We start from the raw sequence: 21754 nt of genomic DNA on the forward strand, positions 1-21754 counted from the left end.
GGAGGACCCCATCCACGAGTTTCTCCAACTCCTCTCCAGTGAAGGCAGGGGCCCTTTCCCCAGGTGCAGCAGCCATTGTCCCTTCCAGACCGAGGTCACAGCAACACTTGCAGTATAGGTCCTCTCCTGTGAAAGTTCAAGTCGCAAGTGGATAAGTAGATAGAAAATGGCGGTCACGTCCGCGGCGGTGCGTACCGCGGCGGTGCGTCCCGCCACCGCCGGCGCCCTTCGCCATTGGCTCCTGAAACCCATAGGCTTCAATGTTAACCAATGCGGCTTTGCGCCGCGGTCTTCGCCCGCCGCCCGCCGCGGTGTGCCACGCCAGCGCATTGACCTCACATCCCATTGTCACACTTCACAGGTCAGGGAGCCGCCATTTCCAGGGCCCACATGGCTCAATTTCAACTGCGTCACACAGGCCTAGGCCTTGCATAGCCACTCAGACACGCCATTCACTGCATAGAGAATCGTATACTGTGCTAGCTGTGAGTACGTACCTGTGGGTTGCTTGACTGTGTGCTCCATGTTGTCCTTCCTAGGCACCGTCTGCTGGGTTGGGCGAGGAGACGGATGAATCCTCCCGTGTACCGACCGCTGGTGGACCTGTCGACAATGGAAGAACGCCACATTATCCTGACCTACCGTCTTAACCGTGCCACTATCCATGAACTGTGTGCCCAGCTGGAGCCCGACCTGATGTCCCCCATCCGCCAACCCACAGGGATTCCCCCTCTGGTGCAGGTCATGTCAGTACTCCATTTCTTGGCAAGTGGGTCATTTCAGACAACCGTGGGAATTGCTTCTGGGATGTCTCAGCCCATGTTTTCGAAGGTGTTATCCAGAGTGTTGTCTGCCCTGATGAAATCCGTGAGGAGCTACATCATTTTCCCTGAGGTGGGCGAATTGGCTACAGTGAAGGGTGATTTCTACACCCTTGGACATATTCCCAACGTAATTGGTGCCATTGATGGGACCCATGTGGCTTTGGTTCCCCCAAGAGACAGGGAGCAGGTGTACAGGAACAGAAAAAATTACCATTCAATGAACATCCAGGTGGTGTGTTTGGCTGACCAGTACATCTCGCATGTAAATGCCAAATTCCCAGGGTCAGTGCATGATGCCTACATCCTAAGGAATAGCAGCATCCCTTACGTGATGGAACAGCTACAGAGACACCGTGTATGGCTAGTGGGGGACTCTGGGTACCCCAACCTGTCGTGGCTACTGACCCCAGTAAGGAATCCCCGGACCAGGGCAGAGGAACGGTACAATGAGGCCCATGGGCGTACTAGGAGGGTGATCGAACGCACCTTTGGCCTCCTAAAGGCCAGGTTTAGGTGCCTGCATATGACAGGTGGATCCCTAATGTACTCACCTAAGAAGGTGTGTCACATCATCGTGGCCTGCTGCATGCTTCACAACCTGGCTTTGCGCCGCCAGGTGCCTTTCCTGCAGGAGGATGGTCGAGACGGTGGTGTTGTGGCAGCGGTGGAACCTGAGGAGAGTGACGAGGAGGAAGACGACGGGCTGAAACAGACAACAGGGACAGAATCATTGAACAGTACTTCCAATAGGACACAGGTAACATTTCAAAGATAATTTAGTAAATGTTAACTACTCTCCAGCATCTCTGCTGCCTGTCTATTTGCCCCAGTGTATGATGACTGAGTTTTGGCTTTTCCCTCCCTATTTCAGATCTGGGGTCCCCACTACGAGTCCTGTGCTTCGTTTCCCCATGGACTACAGCTTTGTGGCAGCTGTTTGTTGACTTCACCATGTACAAAGACATATTTGCACTGTCATGTCAATTACAATCTATTGAAATCACAGCCAGACTCCAGATATTTTGGTGCAAAATAGGTGTTTATTGAAGTGCTCAAAATGGGATGGGTGGTTTCAAGTGGGTGGGGGCTATGGTGAAGGAATGTCCATGGCAGAGTCCAGAGTAACAGTCACACAGGTGCATTGTCCAGAGGCCTGTGGAGAGATGGAGCATGGGCAGTTCAAGGATGGACAGGGTGACAATGTGGGACAGTGGGATGACATCAGGTGGTATCCATTGCTGGCGGGGGTCTTGACATTCTACTCTGTCTTCTTGCGAGATCTCAGGGCCCTCTTGCGGGGTGGTTCTTCTCCTGCAGGAGGTGGGGGTCTGGTGGGCTGCTGCTGTGCGGGGGCCTCCTGTCCACTAGCGCCGGCGGAGGTGGTTGGCTGTTCTTGGTCCAGGCTAGTGGCAGGGGCCCTTGGGTGTTGTTCAGTGTCCGCCCTGGTGTTGACGAGGTCCTGCAGCAGCCCTACCATGGTAACCAGGGTGGTGTTGATGGCTCTGATGTCCTCCCTGTACCCCCGATAGTGTTCCTCCTGCAGTGCCTGGATCTCCTGGAACCGGGCCAGTACCGTCGCCATCGTCTCCTGGGAGCGGTTGTATGCTCCCATGATGGTGGTGAGGACCTCGTGGAGAGTGGGTTCCCTGGGCCTCTCCTCCCCCCCCTGTCGCACAGCTGCCCTCCGAGTTCCCCTGTTTCCCTGGGCCTCTGCCCCCTGGCCGGTGTGCCCACTACCACTGCCCCCAGGTCCCTGTTGTTGTTGGGGTGGTGGGTTATCCTGGGTGCCCTGTAGTGGTAGACACACCGCAGATTGACGTGCCCTGGAGACAGAGGCATGGGCCCGCTGGGTGGGAGCTGTGCTGGTGTTCCCAGAGGGGTTAGGGTCTGTAGTGGCCTGGGCCTGTGTGAGGGGAACCGACTGTCCAGAGGTCCCCGATGGTCCGGGCTGGTCATCGGTGTCCAGGTCGACAGAGCTGCTGTCATCGCTGACGGCCTCTTGGGTGGAGGGTGTGGAGAATTCTGGCCCCTCCGCCGCGGTGTGTTGACGGTCGGGTCCTGCAGGGGTATAGAGGTATGGTTATAGTTTCAATGTGTGGCATATGGGTGTATCTGTGGGTTCTCGTGTCCCCAAGTGCTGGCATTCGTGTGTGGGGGCTTTGGTGAGGGTGGCTTGTGGGGGGGATGTGTATATGCATTGGGCATGCTTTGGTGATGGGTGTCCATGCTTAGTGGACGCATGCAGGCCTAGGTTTTGGGATGTGTGGGTTGTGATGGTGAGACATTGGCGGGGAATAGGTGTGCTGGGGGTGGGGGTGAGGATGGTGGTGGGGGTGAGGATGGTGGTGGGGGTGAGGATGGTGGTGGGGGTGAGGGTGGGGGTGAGGATGGGGGTGGGGGTGAGGGTGGGGTTCGAGGATGGGGGTGAGGGTTGGGGTCTGATTTGGCATGCAGGTGGGGGGGAAGCAGTATTGAAGCTTCAACTTACCAGTATCCATTCCTCCGCCGACTCCTGCGAGGCCGTCAGGATGCAGGATGTTCAAGACTTCCTCCTCCCATGATGTGAATTGTGGGGGTTGAGGTGGGGGCCCTCCGCCAATCTTCTGCACGGCGATGTTGTGCCTGGATACCATGGAACGCACCTTCCCCCGTAGGTCGTTCCATCGCTTCCTGATGTCTTCCCGATTTCTGGGGTGCTGTCCCACTGCGTTCACCCTGTCGACAATCCTCTGCCATAGCTCCGTCCTCCGGGCAATGCTGGTGTATTGTATCTGTGTGCCGAACAGCTGGGGCTCTACCCGAACGATTTCCTCCACCATGACCCTGAGTTCTTCGTCTGTGAAGCTGGGTTGTCTTTGGGGTGCCATGGGGTGGTGTGTATGATGTGTGGGGTGGAGTATGTGTATTTAAGTGAGTTGAGTGTGGTGGTGTGTGTTGTTTTGTGTGTGGATAGTGTGTGGGTGATGGTGTTGAGTGGCTGCGGCTGTTATTTTTTGGATGCTGGTGTCTCGCTCTTGCCTTCTTTACGAATTTTTTTGCGTAGGGGTTTGTGGGTGATGTGGGTGTGTGTTTTATATTGTATTGTGTGTGTGGGAGTGGTGTGTGTATGTGTATCAGGTGTGTGGGATTCAAATCGTCCAATGTGGCGGAGTTTTGTTCGTTTGTGTGTATTCTGACCGCGGCGGTGTGTCCCGCCAATGGAATACCGCGTTTGAATGACCGCCGCGTGGATTCGTGGGTCGTAATGGCATGGGCGTATTTCTGTTGGCGTGACGGTGGAGGTTTTGTCACCTCCACCTTTCCGCCGACCGCTGGTCTGGCGGTCTGTTGTGGCGGTCGGATTTTCGGAGGTTTGCCTTCTGCGGGTCAGAATGACCGTGGCGGGTTTCCGCGACCGCGGCGGGATTATGGAGGATTTCTGACCGGCGGTAGGCGCCTTTTACCGCCGAGGTCAGAATGACCCCCTAAGCCTTTTCCGCTCTTAATGGTTATGGAAAAAGTATAACAGTTATGGAAAAAGGATCAGTGACACGAATGCCTCACCAGTACATTCATTTTGTATAGTATTCTAAACTTTTGTTTTTATGACTTTTTGGAAAGTAAGTAAATTAATGATATCTAGATACCGAAAGTGGCTGGTAATTTGATGTTTTAATAGATGACTGTATATGTGGCTAATGACTAAAAGTTAGAATTATGACTTTGGCCCTGATATAGATATTGACGGAGTGGTTACAACAGTTACGGATATCCGGTCCTCCGAAATCTAAATCCCATTGGCAATAATAGGATTTCGATTTTGACAGATGGGATATCCGTCACTGCTGTGATGGAGTAACCCCTCTGTCAATATCTAAATCGGGCCCTTTGTACTGAACGGACCACAAACATAACTGCACTGTGTGTTTTCAAATGTATTTGAGCCTAATCCAAAATGACCATCCAGAAAATGTCTGCAGTGACATCTTAAAGCTCATCAGTGTGCTTTTCAACAAAGCCAACCCATATACAGTTTATTACTGAAATGCTCTTTTGTTCTTACCTAGGTGTTGGGACTTGAGTGCTGGAAATCTTAAGTGGATCATCCAGGTGCCAATCCTGGCTGCTATAGTGGTGAGTACTTATTGTGAAATACTTTTCACTGTGACATAGTTTTCTGAATCTTCATTAGACTCTTGTAATTTTTATTATCCTTGCCAAATGTAACAGATCCATGGAATTTTTCGAGATTTTATAGGCATAATCTTTAGTGTGCTTTTCAGCATTATGTTTGAGGAGAGAATGTCGTGCAGCCAAAGCACAAGCACAAGGTATATTCTCTTTGAACCCACATCCTTTAGGTATTTCGGGTGACCGTTGAATTTCAGGAATACATTTTCACAGGAGATGCCAGTAGGTAGACTTTGAAAAAGTTTGTGTTTTTTTGTACTTTTCATGAAATAGGACCTCATCACAACATCGGCGGTAATAAATGCCTACCGCCACGGTGACTGCCGCCAAAAGACCATTGCCGCAGCTACCAGCTGTCTGCCATAATATAACCACTGCCGGGTGTGGCCATACTGGCGGATGGCGGAATGGTGGCACTGCTACCACCAGCAGCAATACGCCTGTAGACCGCCACCACAATCACAATTTACAGTATCCTTAACGTTCATAAAAGACTTTGCTTGGCGTATGACTAGACAAATGTTAGCAACAACGAGTAGCATCAAATCACTCAGCAAATTGTGATTCGTGCTTTACTCCTAAGATCCCTGGGTTATTGTAGCATGTTTTGACTTTGGAAGCACTTCTCAGAGAAAGAAAGAAAGAAAGAAAGAAAGAAAGAAAGAAAGAAAGAAAGAAAGAAAGAAAGAAAGATGAAAGAAAGAAAGAAAGAAAGAGAGAAAGAAGGAATCAACCTTCCTTTTTTTTGTTTGCATCGAAACAAAGCCTCCCTAATCAAAAAACTCTTCAGCTCACCTAGGTAACTGATGCTCAAGTGTGCTGAAAAAGCAGTTTGCATTCACAAACTTGAAGTAGATATTCACAAACTTTCACAAATACCTTTAAACATAGTCACATGTACTTTTCACATAGATTCCCTTCCTGGAAATTAATATAGCAAGAATAAAAATAAAATACTGCTTTTTCAAATGACGAGGCATAATATATTGATGAAAATGTTAATAAAATGCAGATTGAAAAATAAGACACTGAAGTGAGCAATAATAAGCGGTCCCTGTTACATGCCCAGTAGGCTTTTTTACACACCCAAAAATTACATTGGTTACACTTTCTATGTACTTGACCAAAACCATACTTTTTTTTATTAGTTTGAGCATAGCAGCGTGCATGCGCTGCTTTTCCGATGTGTTGGTATGTATCTGAGCTTTTAAACATGCCCACCGCACGCCTAACACTATCTCCGTTCATGGGCTTGCCTTTCAAAAGTCCTTTGTTTCCATTGGTAACTGGTTTACATTTGTCCCTCCTTGGGGCAGTTTTGTTACCGCCTTGGCTGTCGCCTCTGTTACATGGATAATTTTACTTTTGCTGATATCTTTTGCTGTGAGCAAAATTTTTCTTTTTTTTTTACTCTCTCTTTGCACTTACGGCGGTGCTTTGAATAGGATCGCCTATGTCAACTGTTTTACTTTTTATTTTCCGTTTTTTTTTTCTTGAAGCATTCTTGACATTAGCCTTAAGATGGTATCCTTACTTCTGTTCTTTTAATGTTTGCTGCTAAGACGATCACACCGTGGCGGTCGAAGTGGTACATTGGCAGGTTGGCTCATAATGTGGTGGTAAGTACTGCCAGCCTGTTGGCAGAACTACTGCCACATTATCGCCAACCACTGGGGTTGTAATGACCCCCAAAATGTCTTAATCCTGCCTGCTGCTTCTTCCGAACGAGACTTTGGAACTCAGGCTCCAGTCCCAGCATTGCTTCAACAGCCTGTAATTCTGGGCAAATCACTTAGGCCCTCATTTTGACCTTGGCCGTCTTTTGTAAAGACTGCCGAGGTACCGCCGTGCTGAAGACCGCCAGTGCAGGTGGTTTCCGCGGGGTGTATTATGACTGCTGGCAGCCCTCCATCCTTTTTCGGATGGAAAGCCGCCAGCAGCCATACTGGTCTGGTGGCTTAGTGGACTAATGCGTCCACTGTAGAAGCCTGTGTTTGACCTCATGGTCACAGGTTCAAAGCCCGGCAGGTTCACTCAGCCTTTCATCCAAAATTCTGAGGTCGATAAAATGAGTACCATTGAGTTGGGTAACAATAAACATCTGTTATTCAGCGCCAAGATGCCTACAGGTGAACGTGCGCTTTACAAATGCATAGGTTATGTTATACTGGCGGTCGGCGGGGAAGTGGAGGTTGCTCCACCTCCACCGCCCGTCATCAGAACACCGCCCACCGAATCACGTCCCATGATTCGGTGTGGTGGTGTTCTGGTGATGGGGTGCTGGCGGTGGAGCAGCCCACGTGGATCCCGTCCCCTCCCGGAGGATCAACGGACAAGGTAAGTTGATCGTCCGCCAGGGGAGGGGGGTGGGGGGGTGTTGTGTGCGTGCATGGGAGTGTGCGTGTCAGTATGTAGAGGAGGTGTGTGAGGGCATGTATGCATGCAGGGGGTGTTGTGTGTATGGGAAATGTGTGCTGGTCAGTCTGTGTTTATGTCTGTTTGTATGGGTGTGGGTATGTGTTGTTGTAGTGTATGTGTATGTGTGCGTGTGGGGGTGTGTGTATGTGCATGTTGGGGGTGGGGTGGGGAGGGGGGTCCTGCCACCTTTGGGGGGTGGCAGGGGGGTGGAGGTGTGGGGGGAGGACTTGGGGTGGGGGAGACCCCTATCAGTGCCCGGGAAGGAATTCCCTGGCACTGATAGTGCCTACCGCCATGGATTTCGTGGTAGTTCCAAACCACCTGAAATCCATGGCGGTATGCAGGGTCCTGATACCGCCGGTGGTATGGTGATGGCCGCCAGGCTGAAGACCGAAGTCTCTAGCCCAGCGGTCATCACCGCCCTGGCGGTCGGAGTGGAGAAGTGGCAGATGACCATGGGGGTAACCGCCATGGTCATAATTACTTTTTTTTTCCTCCAGCCTGTTGGCAGTATTACTGCCACTTCTCCCCCGTCTGCCAGGGTTGTAATGAGGGCCTTAATCTTCCCATGCCTAAAACAAGCAAAACAATTGATCTGACCTATTTAACACAATCTCCTGATCATGTAAAGAGCTGCAGTGCCCCCAGGCCGAGTTTGTGATGCAAAAAACTGAAAAAATAAGGCAATGGTCATTTTAAAAAATGAAAATAACCAATACTTGAGCACAGCCAACTATCTTTGTGAAAGTGATATTGGTTACTAATGGTATAGCATCTAACAGTTAAGGTATTGTGCTGTGTCCACTAGGGGTGCTGACTACGAAGTGCTATACCATAGATTGGTGACAATCACAGACTGAGATTAGCAACAAGGGGTTCCTTGTAACAGAAATACTTCTGTGGAGGGCATAAATTTGCTGCTCTTGCGTCAGTCTTCTGAAATGTCCTAATATGGATAAAAAGCTAATAACTGTAGAAAGACTAAAACACGAAAAATACTGAAATCCCAGCAATCCCAGCAACGTTTCTGTTAGATAAACATTTTAACTGCCTCTTCTTTCTTCTCCTCACTCAGCTTCTTTCTAGAATACTGCTTTTGCGTTGTGTTGTTGGTGAAGGGAATTACTTTTGTTATATGCAGGGCCACTGGAATTATATGGCAGAGAGGACAAAATTATGCCACAGGGTTGACCAATTTATGAGGCAAGAAAAGTCCAGTTATGCATTTACAATGCCAATAGCTCTAAGTCAAGCAAATGGGAGACCTATTGCTTTGCAAATGTTTGTTTATTTAGTAGACCAGTTTATCATGGTCATTGTAGTTTTCATAATGATCGCGTTGGTACTTTCCAATTTGAACTACTCAGTACATTTATATTTTGCTTCGTAATAGTCATCAGAGAAGTACGGTTAATTTTGTGCTAATTTCCATCCTGTAAGTAGGAATTAGCTCTGCCCCCAAGGCATCCACAGCTTAGTTACAAGTAAAGCATATGTTACAAGAAATCAGAAAAACATCGCATAAAATACTTTTCACATATAGGGCCACCAGTGGGCAGATCTTAAGTAGTCCTTTGGCTCTATTAATGTTCCAAAACAAAGCAAGCTTGTACACACCCAATGAATAAAGACTTTTGAAGAGTTCTGAAAAATAATATAAAATCTGACAAAGATCTTGAAATAGATTGCACCTTAAACTTCAATATATTAATAGAGATTATTTATGAGAGGGTCAAATCAAAGTGTATAAGGAAGTAAATCGGTATAAAGGATGCATCCTTATTGTCTTTTCTCGCATTTTTATGCATTTGTATTTTTTAAAGTTATCACTACTTTTTTGTTAATGGAAAGTGAGTTTAAATAAAGCTCAAGGGGACTAATTATTTCAAAACATTTAATATTTCAGATGAATATATTTGGCTGTAATTTGTATGCAATGTATTTCCTTTTTTCAGAATCCATCTGGGATTCAATTCTTTTACCAAAAATATTAGTCATATAAATCACCCCATTAGTTAAAATAACAAGTAAGCTTTTTAGTGTGAGATTGAGAGGGGAGATGTCTTTCACCAGACACATGTCTGCTTATAACATGTAGGAAACATATCTGCATAAAATCACATCTATTATGGGGTAAAATCCATTGCGTGTTTTCCCTCGCATACTGAAATCTCCTAAAATGTATTTCTAGTTCCGCAATGAAGGCTGTGCTTATCAAAACATAAGGACTTTTCTTACACTAAAATGAAAATGTAATAAATCCGTGAAATTATAAATGACTTCGGGGTAACCACATATGAATGTCCAATCTGTCTGTTTTAGAGGTGACCAGTTGTATTTCCCATGTCACCATCAAGTGCAGCCATTTTGAAATTACATTTACAGACACAAATCAAGAAAACTCTTTTGTGTATACATTTATATTTTCCACTCACTTCAAACTACCGTCCAAATGTCTATTTTGACACTTCATCATATGGATGCTTGATTGTGATGTGTTTGAAAATGATTCATGTATGACCGATTGTTTCCTACAGCAGTCTGCTTGCAGACTGAGCCAATTATCCTCCCCTTTCTGTAATGGCTCTGTCGCCCAGTCCTCTTGCCATGGCCTGGAAGTGGGCGCGGATATCATAAGTACAGGCTTTGAGGATAAGCATCTTCGTACCACGTCTACAAGTGCAATTCAGTAATTTATAAACTGACTCTTATCAACAGTGTAACTTACAAATGGACATGAATAGGTTGATGAACCTTTCGGCACGCAATTAAAATGTTCTTACCATAGCTCCAGTACATAATCAATAACCAATACACAATAGTCAATAATCAACAACAATCAATAACAGTAATAATCAATGAAGTCAGTAATTGTCACGCACCATGACCTTTCAGTCATGAATAACCACACCTTTTAGTAAAAGTTAGAATATTTATTTCCCTATATTTAGAATGATAAGGTCATGCAGATTAATCTCAAAATCAAATGAAACACATACAGAAACAATGCTGGCTGTCCAAAGCGGCGGAAGAAACATAGGGCCTGATTCTAACTTTGGAGGACGGTTTTAAACCGTCCCAAAAGTGGCGGATATACCACCTACCGTATTACGAGTCCATTATATCCTATGGAACTCGTAATACGGTAGGTGGTATATCCGCCACTTTTGGGACGGTTTAACACCGTCCTCCAAAGTTAGAATCAGGCCCATAATCTAATCAAAGCTTGAACTACTCATTCTAAGATTACGATGCAAATTAATAACAAAGTCAGCTGCGTCAAAGTAATTATGTACATTCAAATTCAGCAGAGAAATTCATCAAGCATTATTCCCTATTAGAATAATTTAATTAGCGAGAATCCTTAACTAACATCCGATTAACTTAGTAACACAAATTTAGAAAAACAGCTAACTATGGTTCTATCAAAACAGTGCAGTTGGTACCTAGAAAGTGAAAGCAAATGTGCATAATAATCAACAGTCTAATTAATATTAGCTATCCTCAATGTGGGTCAGCGAGCAGAGTCAGTCTTTGTCCTCAGGACATCAGTCGATCAGCAAGACATCAGGATTCAGCATCAAAGTTCAGAAAACGCAAAGTCTCTAAGCATTAAAGTTAAGCATGTCTCTTGTCAAGACACAAAAGGAAATATTGACCTTTCGGCCAGCAAGAGATTGGGCAATGCCGATAATGGCAAAAAGCAGAATGCTTGAGGCAATATACAAGGGCAGAATGCTTGGTTCTTCTCAGTGCAGTGTTTTTAAATTAAAACTCCTAAAACTACTTCGCAAATCCCTATTGGTCAGTTAATCACATGTTCACACTTTATGCAATAAACCTAAAACTCCAAATCTATGAATTCTGCCATTACTCCGTTGACATGACGTTGATTGGTTTGTCCGGCAATGTCCTAATCATCCGGCTTGTCAGGTAACAATATTGTTGCAGCTTCCACTCCAGTCAGTATCTCCATTGTTCTTCTCCTGAGATAGTCAGACTCACACGCATTACACACAAAATGTTACATTAACAAGAACAGCATCTTCTAGCATTCAATTCTCATGCGCAAGCTTCCGTTGTGAGCACATTTAAACAAGGCAAAATGAAATCACAGTTTAACTCTCTAGGGCAGCCATTTATTAAACATTAAGAAATACAGCTTTGACATGAGATCTGGCAAACTAGGCCAAGACATTCGCTAAGTTAAGGTCTACAATTAATAAAGTTTGAGCATAATACAGAACCCTTGTTATGACGTACTACTACATTAGCCAAACATATAATCAACATTTCACAATATTAATTCACCAGTAAGTACACTTCGTGCGCATTGGTGGCCTCTCTTCGTAATCACATTTTCAAATGTGTGCATTATTTTTCTATGTTAATATATTTCTACACAAACCTCTAATTCAAAATACATGAACACTCATTAATAATTTTTATTAAAACACCTGCACTAGCAACAGCAGAGATTCCGCTGAGGAGATAAACTGCCTTTCTTCCAACTGAAGATAGGCAAATTATTTAGATGTATAGTGATTTTTGCCACTTCTGTTGAGAAAATTATTTAAAGGTTGGCAGAAAGTGGCCAGAGCCTTCACATACGTGATTCGTGTATTTCCAAACATCCTCTAGTCCAGTCTTCTGAGTCGACTGTATTTTGTTTTCCTTCATGAGGAGCTGAAGAAAATTGTGCAACAGAGTTCCTCTCATTTAAATTGTGATGCTTTGAACGCAAACAGCTTAGGACATCCTGAGCAAACTCTGCCATCCTCAATAACTGCTACAAAGAAATCCTATGGATACAGTGTTCTCTAAGGGTTGGTTCTTTCAGGAGTTAAGGCATACGTTCTGTTGCAAAAACACGATGCAAAAACAGTGATATCCTAAATCAGTGTTATCATTTTATTAGTTTTGGTAGTTGTGGTTTATTATTTAGGTCTGATTTGACAAGACCTATTGTTTCTTGATTGCAGATAGTGGGCTCTGCGTCAGTCTCCTGCAGCTAATGACTTCTTTGGGCCAGTCAGGTTCATTCATAGATTTGATTCTTGTTAATTGCATATTGGCTCTTCCCTGAGGAGTACGTCTTTCTCACCTTTAGGCTATTGCTGTGTATCCTCCTACTTTCCAGGAAGTGTACTCATCGCATCTTTTTTTGTTGAAAGCAGGAGATATTTTTGAAAGAAACAATCAATTTCAAATCATCAAAAGTTCAACACATAAAGTAGGTTACAGCCTTCATCTGACACTCAGGACTCCTTAGGGAAGGGTGTGGGCTTCAATGAAGGGCAGGGTCGGAAGCAACAGGGCAGCCAAGAAGAGCTTCAGCCGGGCCACATGAATAGTCCTGTGGAGGAATACAAATAATGAGGTATACACAAAAATGATGGGAGAAATGCTTGAATTAATCTCAGCCAATGAATATTATTCAATCACATCCCAGTCTATTGTTTTTTCACTCACCTTGCCACCGTTGATTGGACCCAACCTTTTGCAAATCATGCTTTGTCCCGAGGCAGGCCAGATCCCTTCTAAACCACAACAGAAGCATTCTTAGACCAGGAATGCAAATACGGAGTGCTGGAGGTGACTGACCTAAGAGAAGGAAGAAATTCAGGGCAGAGGTAAAGAGAAAGCTACTTAAAGAAAGCTGTTTGGTGAGGGAAAAGTGTAGGTGAAGGGAAAAGAGGAAGAATGGAAAACTTTAGAAGGAGAGGTGATAGTCAAGCCTTTTTCAGGGGAAATCACTTGTTAATCCCATGTTGAAGGGTGAGGTTACCATGACACAAACAAAGATATGAAGATTGAATCATGAGCGTGTTAGTTGAGGAGCACTGTCGGAGAGGGTATTTCAACAAGACACATTGCATTGAAAAGTAACGATGCATCATATTTTTTTCCCAATAAGCAGAAAATGTTTTCTTCTCCCTTGTCTCCTCTGTCCATGTCCCTTCGATCTATCTTGTCCACAAAATGCTGCAATGCTATTTCTTCTAGGGTAGCACTGGGGTTTTCTGGCATTATGAAAGTGTCTGCCCACTTCAAAAAGAGTTTTTGAATTCATCATCCGCAATGCTCCTGGTGAAATTACAGCATAAATGTACAAGTCTATTGAAAATCGCGAGTCATGGCTTCTTGTGTACAAAGGTCTAAATATATACCAAGAGATGACTGCCAGAAGAAAAGTCACAATGAGCAGGACTTACATTGCCAATCCTGAATCAAAAATGCATTTTTTGGGAGAGAGGAGTGGAGCCAAATTGACTTGAAGATGGCTGTGTGAAAAGCAGCTGTGTGAAAAGTAGCCCCTTCAGCAATTTGAGAAATGCAGCCACAACTCGCAGATGGGTGTGCCTCACACAGTATGAAATTAGTGATGTCCCATTTCTGTGGTCTTTGGCAGACCTCTGGTGGTGCCTTGGTAATAAGAATTGTGATTACCTTTGGACACGTAGGCATCATGGGATAGATTGAAGACGATGCCCGTGTCTTGTGGTTTACGAATGTGCTGCCCCTTGGTGAAGGAGAAGCCTTGGAATCTGGATTAGTGGGGAGAGTCTGCTGAGTTGGAGATGCAGTGGAGCAATAACATAGAGGTGAGCAGCAACTGAAAGCTGCTGCCTCTTACAGGGAGGGGGAGTGGATTACACTGGGGCCTTGGTAGACCTGGGAGGATAATGTTCATGCCCAGAGACATAGTGAGTGATGAAGTGGACTGAGTGGGGTCGGCTTCCCACTTGGCTGGATGAAGTGAATTAGATTTTTTTATAGGCAAGTTTATACTGTGGCACCTGGCACCTTCCCCCTGCTTTGGCTGTTTTTCGGTTCTAGGATAGAGGAAAAGATTTAGACTTCCCCACATAGACGACTATGATATCACAGATGACTATTGATAATTGTGACAAATGATAGACAGACGATGAAACTTAGATTTTTAACATGGAATCTCTGTAGGATCAATACTCCCTGTAAAACACAGAATGTGGTGGTTCACTCAATTGAAGAAACTCATCCTGCTCCACATAATTCTATGCCAAAACAAATACCATGAAAGAAATAAGTTACAATGCCCCATTTAGAGGGCATCCATGTCAGAGAAGTAATATGGGTTAGAAACGGTTATAGGTAGGGCCACTGGAGTTATGCGGCACTGGACATACAAACCATGCAGCAGGGCTGAGTAAATTATGCAGCAAGAAAATACAACTTAGGCAGTATAATGCAGCAGATTTTGTGGTACTATTACTAATTTTATTGTCTTTTATAAAATTGTTAAGACTATTTGGGCATTGATTAACACCTGAATACAGCAACAAGCAACAGAAATGTGAACAGTTAACCTTTATTAACTTTTGAACCATCTGACCTAGAAATACTTTTTTGTTCAAATCTGCAGGCTAAACATAAATTGAAATAAGTCTAACATTTGTCTGATCACAGACTGTGCACTGCAATGTGTGCTAGAGTGCCCTCTCCAATGAAGTGGTGCAGTACCCTGAGATGATGTTATATAGAGACCAAGCAGAAGGGTTTTGATGCACCAGATAAACTATGACACTGAGTAGAGCTGGAATAAGCTCCCACTGTCACTGGCTGGTAGAATTGCCATTGTGAAAAATGGTTGTGCTCCCAAGGATGCCTTACATATTTCCATACCCAGAGCTCCTACCTGAGTGATTTACAGGACTCTATGGGGACTAATGATCCTATTGTCATAGGAAGGTAAGCAACTGAGAATTAGGTGGAGTAGATTGACATTACCAAATGAACAGGGAACAATAGGCACTCCTGATTTGGAAGCATATTATTGTGTAGCGACACAAACTGGTGTGGAATGGTGAGCAAAATATTGATAGATTAAACCCAGATCTGTGACTGGGGGTGAGTGTTTGAAAGGTTTCAGCACTCCGTCCATCATCCTTTGTGCTGCTAAAGTCACCCTAAGTGGGAAGGGTATGCCCAGACATGGGTCCCGTGCTGACTGTGCCAATGGATTCAAGGTAGCCTGACTGATGAAGGCTGATACACTGAAACCGGCCCTAGGATGCTTTTTTCTGGTCCATGGAGGACTTGGCCTGGCAGTTCGGGCTGGACAGTTCCTGTGGGGAACAGGGTCAAGACTGATTTGCATATGGCTGGGTCCAAACTAGGGTGGCATAGTGAGCAAAAGAACAATGGATTAAACCCAGATCTGTGAATGGGAGTGAGAGTTTGAAATGTTTCAGCACTCCTTCCATCATCGTTTGTGTATTATTATGTAGCATAAGCCCAGTATACTCTTTACACACCCACCACATTTAATGTTAAAACGGGATGAGTCTACCCCTGAGCTTATTGAGGCCGAAATGTCCTTATCAACCGCTAAATCAAAAGGGGGTGTAGAAATTGTATGGCCTAATGCTTGGACCTGATTGGATGAAAAGAACAACATTAAAATACTCTACATACCAGAGATGAGGGTGCAATTGTGTGCTTGTTTTATTAGATGCAAACACTAGTACACAGTTAGAAAAAATAAATGTACTCAAAGTTGAGAATTATTTTCAGGTGGTGCATTCAAAGCCCTTGAGCGAGTGAAAGAACGAATCCAGATGTTCTGGCACTCAGTTAATTTTTATATTATTGAATATGGTCTACACATCAAGATATAGGCCCTCTTCACGACCCTGTCGGTCCGAAGACGGCCAAGGTCGCTGTGGCAGTCTCACCGCCGACAGGCCAGCGGTGACTACTGCCAAATTAGGAGTTTGGCAGTTTGGCCAAAGTCAAACTACTGAGCCTCTACCCATCCTGCTACATTACCACTTTTCATCGGGCTGGACGCGAGCACCTCCATCACGGCAGATGGCATCATACTGCTAATAGGAACAGAAGGCAGGAGACCACCACCATTTTCTGGCAGTCGCACCAACCAAAAAAGCTAATGGTCTTTCACCCTGCCGCTGGAATAAGCATTCCTGCCATCAGGATGCACCGGCACACACGTCCACATACCCACATGCATGCACTCGCACACTTCTACACACACACAAGCACACCCCGACTCACCCACACAAATGCGACATACACACTCATTCACACTGACAAATACAAACACCGCACTCACACATGCATTCGCTGCCCAACCCCCATGCACATACATATATTCACCACCCTCACTACATACACGCATGCATTCACTCCCCCTCCCATGCGCATACATACATTCACACACACACCCTCTGCACCGCATTTACGCACTCACCCACTCTCCCCATCCAATCACACACTCACCCCACTCCCCGTCCACACACAATCACTCACACACGCAGACACGCACCCACAAACACTCCCCCTCCCTCTGCATTCACAACATTCACACACTCACACACCCTCACCTGTTGGACGATCCACTTACCTCATTTGTTGAGGAGGTCGTCCAGGAGGGGATGGGGTCCTGGTGCTTCCTCCGCCTGCAGTGCCTCACCATCTGTAACTGCCAGGTTGTAATACAGTGTGCAGTCTCTTTTTGGTGTGGTGTACTTGTGGCGGTACTGCCTGTGCACCGCTGACCGCCATCACGACTGTTCTTGGAATTCCACCCAATTTTGGGCGGAAGTCAGAGATCACTCATTTTAGGGTGATCTTAAGACCGCCAGCTCTGGTGATATTTTGGCTCCCATGGCTTCGGCGGTCTTTGGAAAAGACCGCTGAAGTTGTGGTGAGGGCCATAATCTCTAGATTCCTAACTCCTCTATTGCAAAGGACAGAATATAAACAGATAATATCAAGGTTATATAGGCAGGCTCACAGCACAGGTGTTAAAAATGGGAACCAGCTAGGTTTGAAATGAGAGCAAGACTTAAAATGTACTATTGCTGATGAGCAGTGGAAATATTGCTGCTTGTGGTACCAGATGTCTTGTAAAATAATAGACACAGACTATCTCATTCAAATGTATACAGCACTTTTACAGTGCTACTGAGCAACTAATGTGATATGGGCAGGCATAAGGTGCTAAGTGTCGAAATGTAGATATGCTCCAGTGGGCCTTATGCATTTAGACTGACAGTGCCTGGAAACATGGGCTTGCAGGGAGGACATCTCTGCAGACTTGGAAAGAATGACAGGGACCTGTAATCTATCACTTACAGCCGAGTTGTTGAACTAAGTTAAGACTATACCAAAATTGATAGGAAAATACACTGCATTTCATTGCTACTTGCAAAACAAACAGTGGTAATGAGATGGGACAGGTGACCCCTGCTAAAAGGTAAGGCACTGCTTGCTAGGCTTCGTTTATTGAAATAATGCAGCAGACACTTACAATCAACCAATGCCGCCTGCATCCAGACCAAAAGACATATGGCCCTGCTTCAGTCTTTTCTACTAAAGTACTCTCCATAATGTGGAAATGGAACTATCGATATTGGCTGCATTCAAGTGGGCACCAATTAATGGTTAATAATTGTTTTGTATCCCTGCTGACTGACATAATGTAAGCCCTCAATGTTTTTGCAGCTGAAACATACAGTGTGAACCTTTATGGTGTCATGGTTAGTGATAATAAATAGTCAATGGTAACTCGCACCTGCTCTGTGAAATCAGTGATACCCAAAATGTATGCGACATCATCAATATATTATACAAGAAATAGACATAAGCCACTGTGCAAACTATTTAACATTAGCAACCCCTTAGCCATTGTATAGAGGTTTGAAGTAAGCATACCCCTCAACCTTTTGAGTGTGATGGAGAGATTCAGGGCTTGATTCACAAAGGTAAACTTAAACTTTGGTTTAGGTTTACTATTTTTTTTTCATTCACAAACTCCAAGGTTATATTAAGTTTACCACAGCGGGGATTCCTCAATTAGGTGGAGAAACCCTTCATATAAAAAGATAGGACAGGCCTATCTCTTTATTTGTGGACTTCCCTGCCCGACTACAGTCTTCACATAAATAAAATTACTATTAACTCAGAGTTTGTGAATAGCAAAAAAATAGTAAACTTACACAAAAGTGTAAGTTTACCTTTGTGAATCAGGTCATCTGTGGTTTTAGGAGGCGATCAAATTTAAGTTAATGTTGATCACGTTTGTGAGGGAGGCATTCAGGTCTTTGGGAAGTATTTTGCTTTCTGGAGGGCGAAGATGAGTCCAAAGAGAGTGATGTTTAGAAAATGTAGATGAGTTTAAAGATAGGGACATCACAGATGGTGTTTCATATTCTGTACGAAGTTAACCTCTTCGCCTTACCCTAATTTTCTCCATCACGAATTCTCAATGCGAACCTGTGCATTTTGCAATCTTAATCCTTTAATCAACTGCACGTCAGGTATTTAAAATTCAATTTGGAGTATTTTTGAATTTAGTAATTAACTGTGACAATTTCTGTTTTCAAGAATGGACAAGCACCATGCCCTGCTTGTTAGGTTTTTTGTTTGCTATGCTGCTGTTCTGAGGATGCATTGCATGCATATAGAGTAAAAAGGACTATTGGTTCTCCCTCCCTTCGCCTACACATACAAACAGAAATGAGGGAAACTGGCACCCCGTACAGTATGTGGTGCAAATTAGCGACACTTCAGCAGTTCCTGTAAACCTGTAAACCAGCGCAGGAGTTCCATGTCCGCCCCTGTTGTGAGCCTCCTCCTCCACTGTTTATCATTCCATGCCAAGCCAACACTAGCAAGCTCAATTTGCAGTATTTTTTCATGGAGTGCAGTCTTGTGCTGAAAATTTCGTTATTTTCTTTCATAGCCTGAAACCAACTGCTTGCTCGTCAGTATCTCATAATGGAGCAGTCTGTTCGTTTTAATCCATGAACAACTCATTATCAACTTCCAGCTTCCGTAACATTTAATGTTGGGTGACGGCCAATTTCCTGTGATCGCTGGACCTTGCTTAATAATTTATGAAGCTGGAATGCCTTATTACTCTGCGAAATATGGATGCACTGTCTCAGCAATTTGGTTCAAGGGTCTCACATAGGGGACCATTGTCACAGGGCTACTTACAGAGCTTTTTGTTTACTTTGTTCTTTTTCAATTAACACGTTTTATAGCATTTTCCTATCCTTTACCAAGGCCTCAAAGCGCTTTGAATTTCGTCAAGGAAATTGCTTCTCAGTTTGTTATCAACCACACAATCCTCTGATTAATAGGACACATGTGAAGTTCCCCTAAATATTTCGAAGGCTGCAATAACCCACATTGGAGCACATCTCAATTATAAATGCACTATGTAACACAGTGATAGAATCTAGGCTGTGTCCATGGAATGCATGTTAAGGCAATTGGAAGTCAGTGGGTTAAGAACATTTACTTGCAGGTCCAGTTCCTATTTCCCGAACTACATAACGTGGGATACATGTAGTATATATCCAGTACATCAGTTGAGCGGAAATGGGGGCCATTGGGGTTGAGTTCTCTCACCAGTAGAACTTATTTGCTTCTATGCAGAAACTAATAAATAGTCAGGGTACTTTATATAAAGAGAATTGGGTTGAGGCAGTCTTACTCTAAATTTCCATGTAGGGACGTTCACCCTTGCTCATAAGAGAGAGTACATTCAAATAATATATTAAGGACAACATTCTCGCATCAAATATAGGAGGTGACCACCTGCAGGTTATGGCATACTATGAACTAAAACTATTCCTGTCATGGCTTAGATTTCAACTAACCAAGATTGCTTCTTTATAGAATGTTTGCCAAACCATGGGTTTCGGTTAATGAGGTTAGTCTGTCAGGTTTCACTCTCCATCCCAGTATATCCTTTTTCTTGTGGTCTAACATTCCTAATTCATTAGTCAAAAAACACCAATGTGCATATTTTCCATGTGTCTGTGTATGACCTAAACTCTCTGGTTCACAGTATGCAACAAGATAATTAATGTGCAGATGTCTATGCAGCGAAAAGTCAAATTACCACAGAACGTGCGTGACACTCTATACCATTCATTGTAATTGGCTAGCACACTGTAGACTCCACAAGTGTGAGTAACTATTTTATTGTTTTAATAACATAACCTTTCCATATATTATAAATAGTGCGGCAGGGCGAGGTAGTTTAGTTGGTTAATTTATATTCTACAGAGAAGTGTTGTAACCTGAAGGTCACTGGCTTGAAACCTGGTGATTTGCCCCAGTTTTTCGTCTATGCACGTTGGTACAATTAGTATCACTGAGATGTGAAACAATACCCCTGTTCACTGCCAGCTCAATAACACTGAAAACTATGGTAGTAACAATACAGTTATACTCTGTGTTACTAGAATTATGCGATTCTGCAGTTGCACATAATACAGATTTTCCACAAGTGCCACATAATTTACCATCTGCTACATAATGTGTGGACTGTGAATTTATTTTTTATTTTGCAAGCAAAGTCTCATGCAGATCCTGATTAATAGGCTACCTGTAGTACCGACATCAATTGTACAGTTTTATCATGCACTGCTTCTTTCGGAACAGAAATGTTTAGCAAACATTCTGAAACTGGACACGTGCCCTCTTTCTCAATCCCTCCAGTCTATCAAGATAACTCATAAGAATAATATGTTTCCGTATGTACTTCAGGTGCTTTTTTTCTCCTGACTGACTCAACAGTGGAGGCATAGGGTAACACATGTAATTTCTGTAATTTTTTCAAGCATTATTTATTCTGCAGTTTTGTATAGAGCAGACTTCATTACAATAGTTGCCATTAGAGAGCTTCACAAAAAAATCATATTACACATTACACATTTTAGGGACGGTGGAAGTTAAGGGTTTGATTTAAATGTTGGCAGAGGGGGAACTCAGCTGCAACTGTGATGGAGTTCCCTCCCTTCCAACATTATGGTCTGCCTGCCCAATTTAGAATCAGGTGGCCCACAGGTTTGATGATAGCAGAGACTACTCCTTCTTCGTTATGGACAAACCCCTCTGATAGACCGACAGAGTAAGGGCTGTTGGAGGTTTGGCTGTACGCTGGCCCACCTAATTTAGATGGGTGGACATTGAGCCATATTTCAGTTCCCATCACTGCAAGGAAAAAAAGCTGGTAGGTATTGAAAAGTGCTAAATGCCGCCCTTCCCATGAAAGAAAACTCCCATGGTAAGGTTGGCATTGTTTTTTAAAATTTCAGAAGGAAAATCCCGAAATGGCATTTTCTTTTTGAAAATAATTTAAAAAAACATTTTAAATTAGTCATGCAGCCCTGCCAAGCTTACAGTGCATTGACAGGAACCACCAATACGAGGGTTCTTTGCCAATGCTAGAAATCTGACCTGGGCTGGCAGACATTTCTAAATTTGGCAGACAGCACCTCTGTCAGGGTGAAAGAGCAATTTACTCCTTCACCCTGGCA

The 21754-nt window shown here is 44.2% G+C and overlaps 1 protein-coding gene across 2 annotated transcripts in view; it reads left to right on the plus strand.

Annotated features, from left to right (window-relative positions):
* PTH1R (parathyroid hormone 1 receptor) overlaps positions 1–21754 on the plus strand; it is a 729171-nt gene that overhangs the window by 638749 nt on the left and 68668 nt on the right. Inside the window, exon 10 of one of the 2 annotated variants that reach the window (XM_069210957.1) lies at positions 4871–4937. In XM_069210957.1, the coding sequence (XP_069067058.1) occupies positions 4871–4937 (67 nt within the window). Of the gene's footprint in view, positions 1–4866; positions 4938–21754 lie in introns of both variants that reach the window. The other variant, XM_069210958.1, reaches the window with a different exon arrangement.

This window comes from Pleurodeles waltl, chromosome 10, assembly GCF_031143425.1.
Source record: "Pleurodeles waltl isolate 20211129_DDA chromosome 10, aPleWal1.hap1.20221129, whole genome shotgun sequence".
Lineage (NCBI taxonomy): Eukaryota > Metazoa > Chordata > Amphibia > Caudata > Salamandridae > Pleurodeles > Pleurodeles waltl.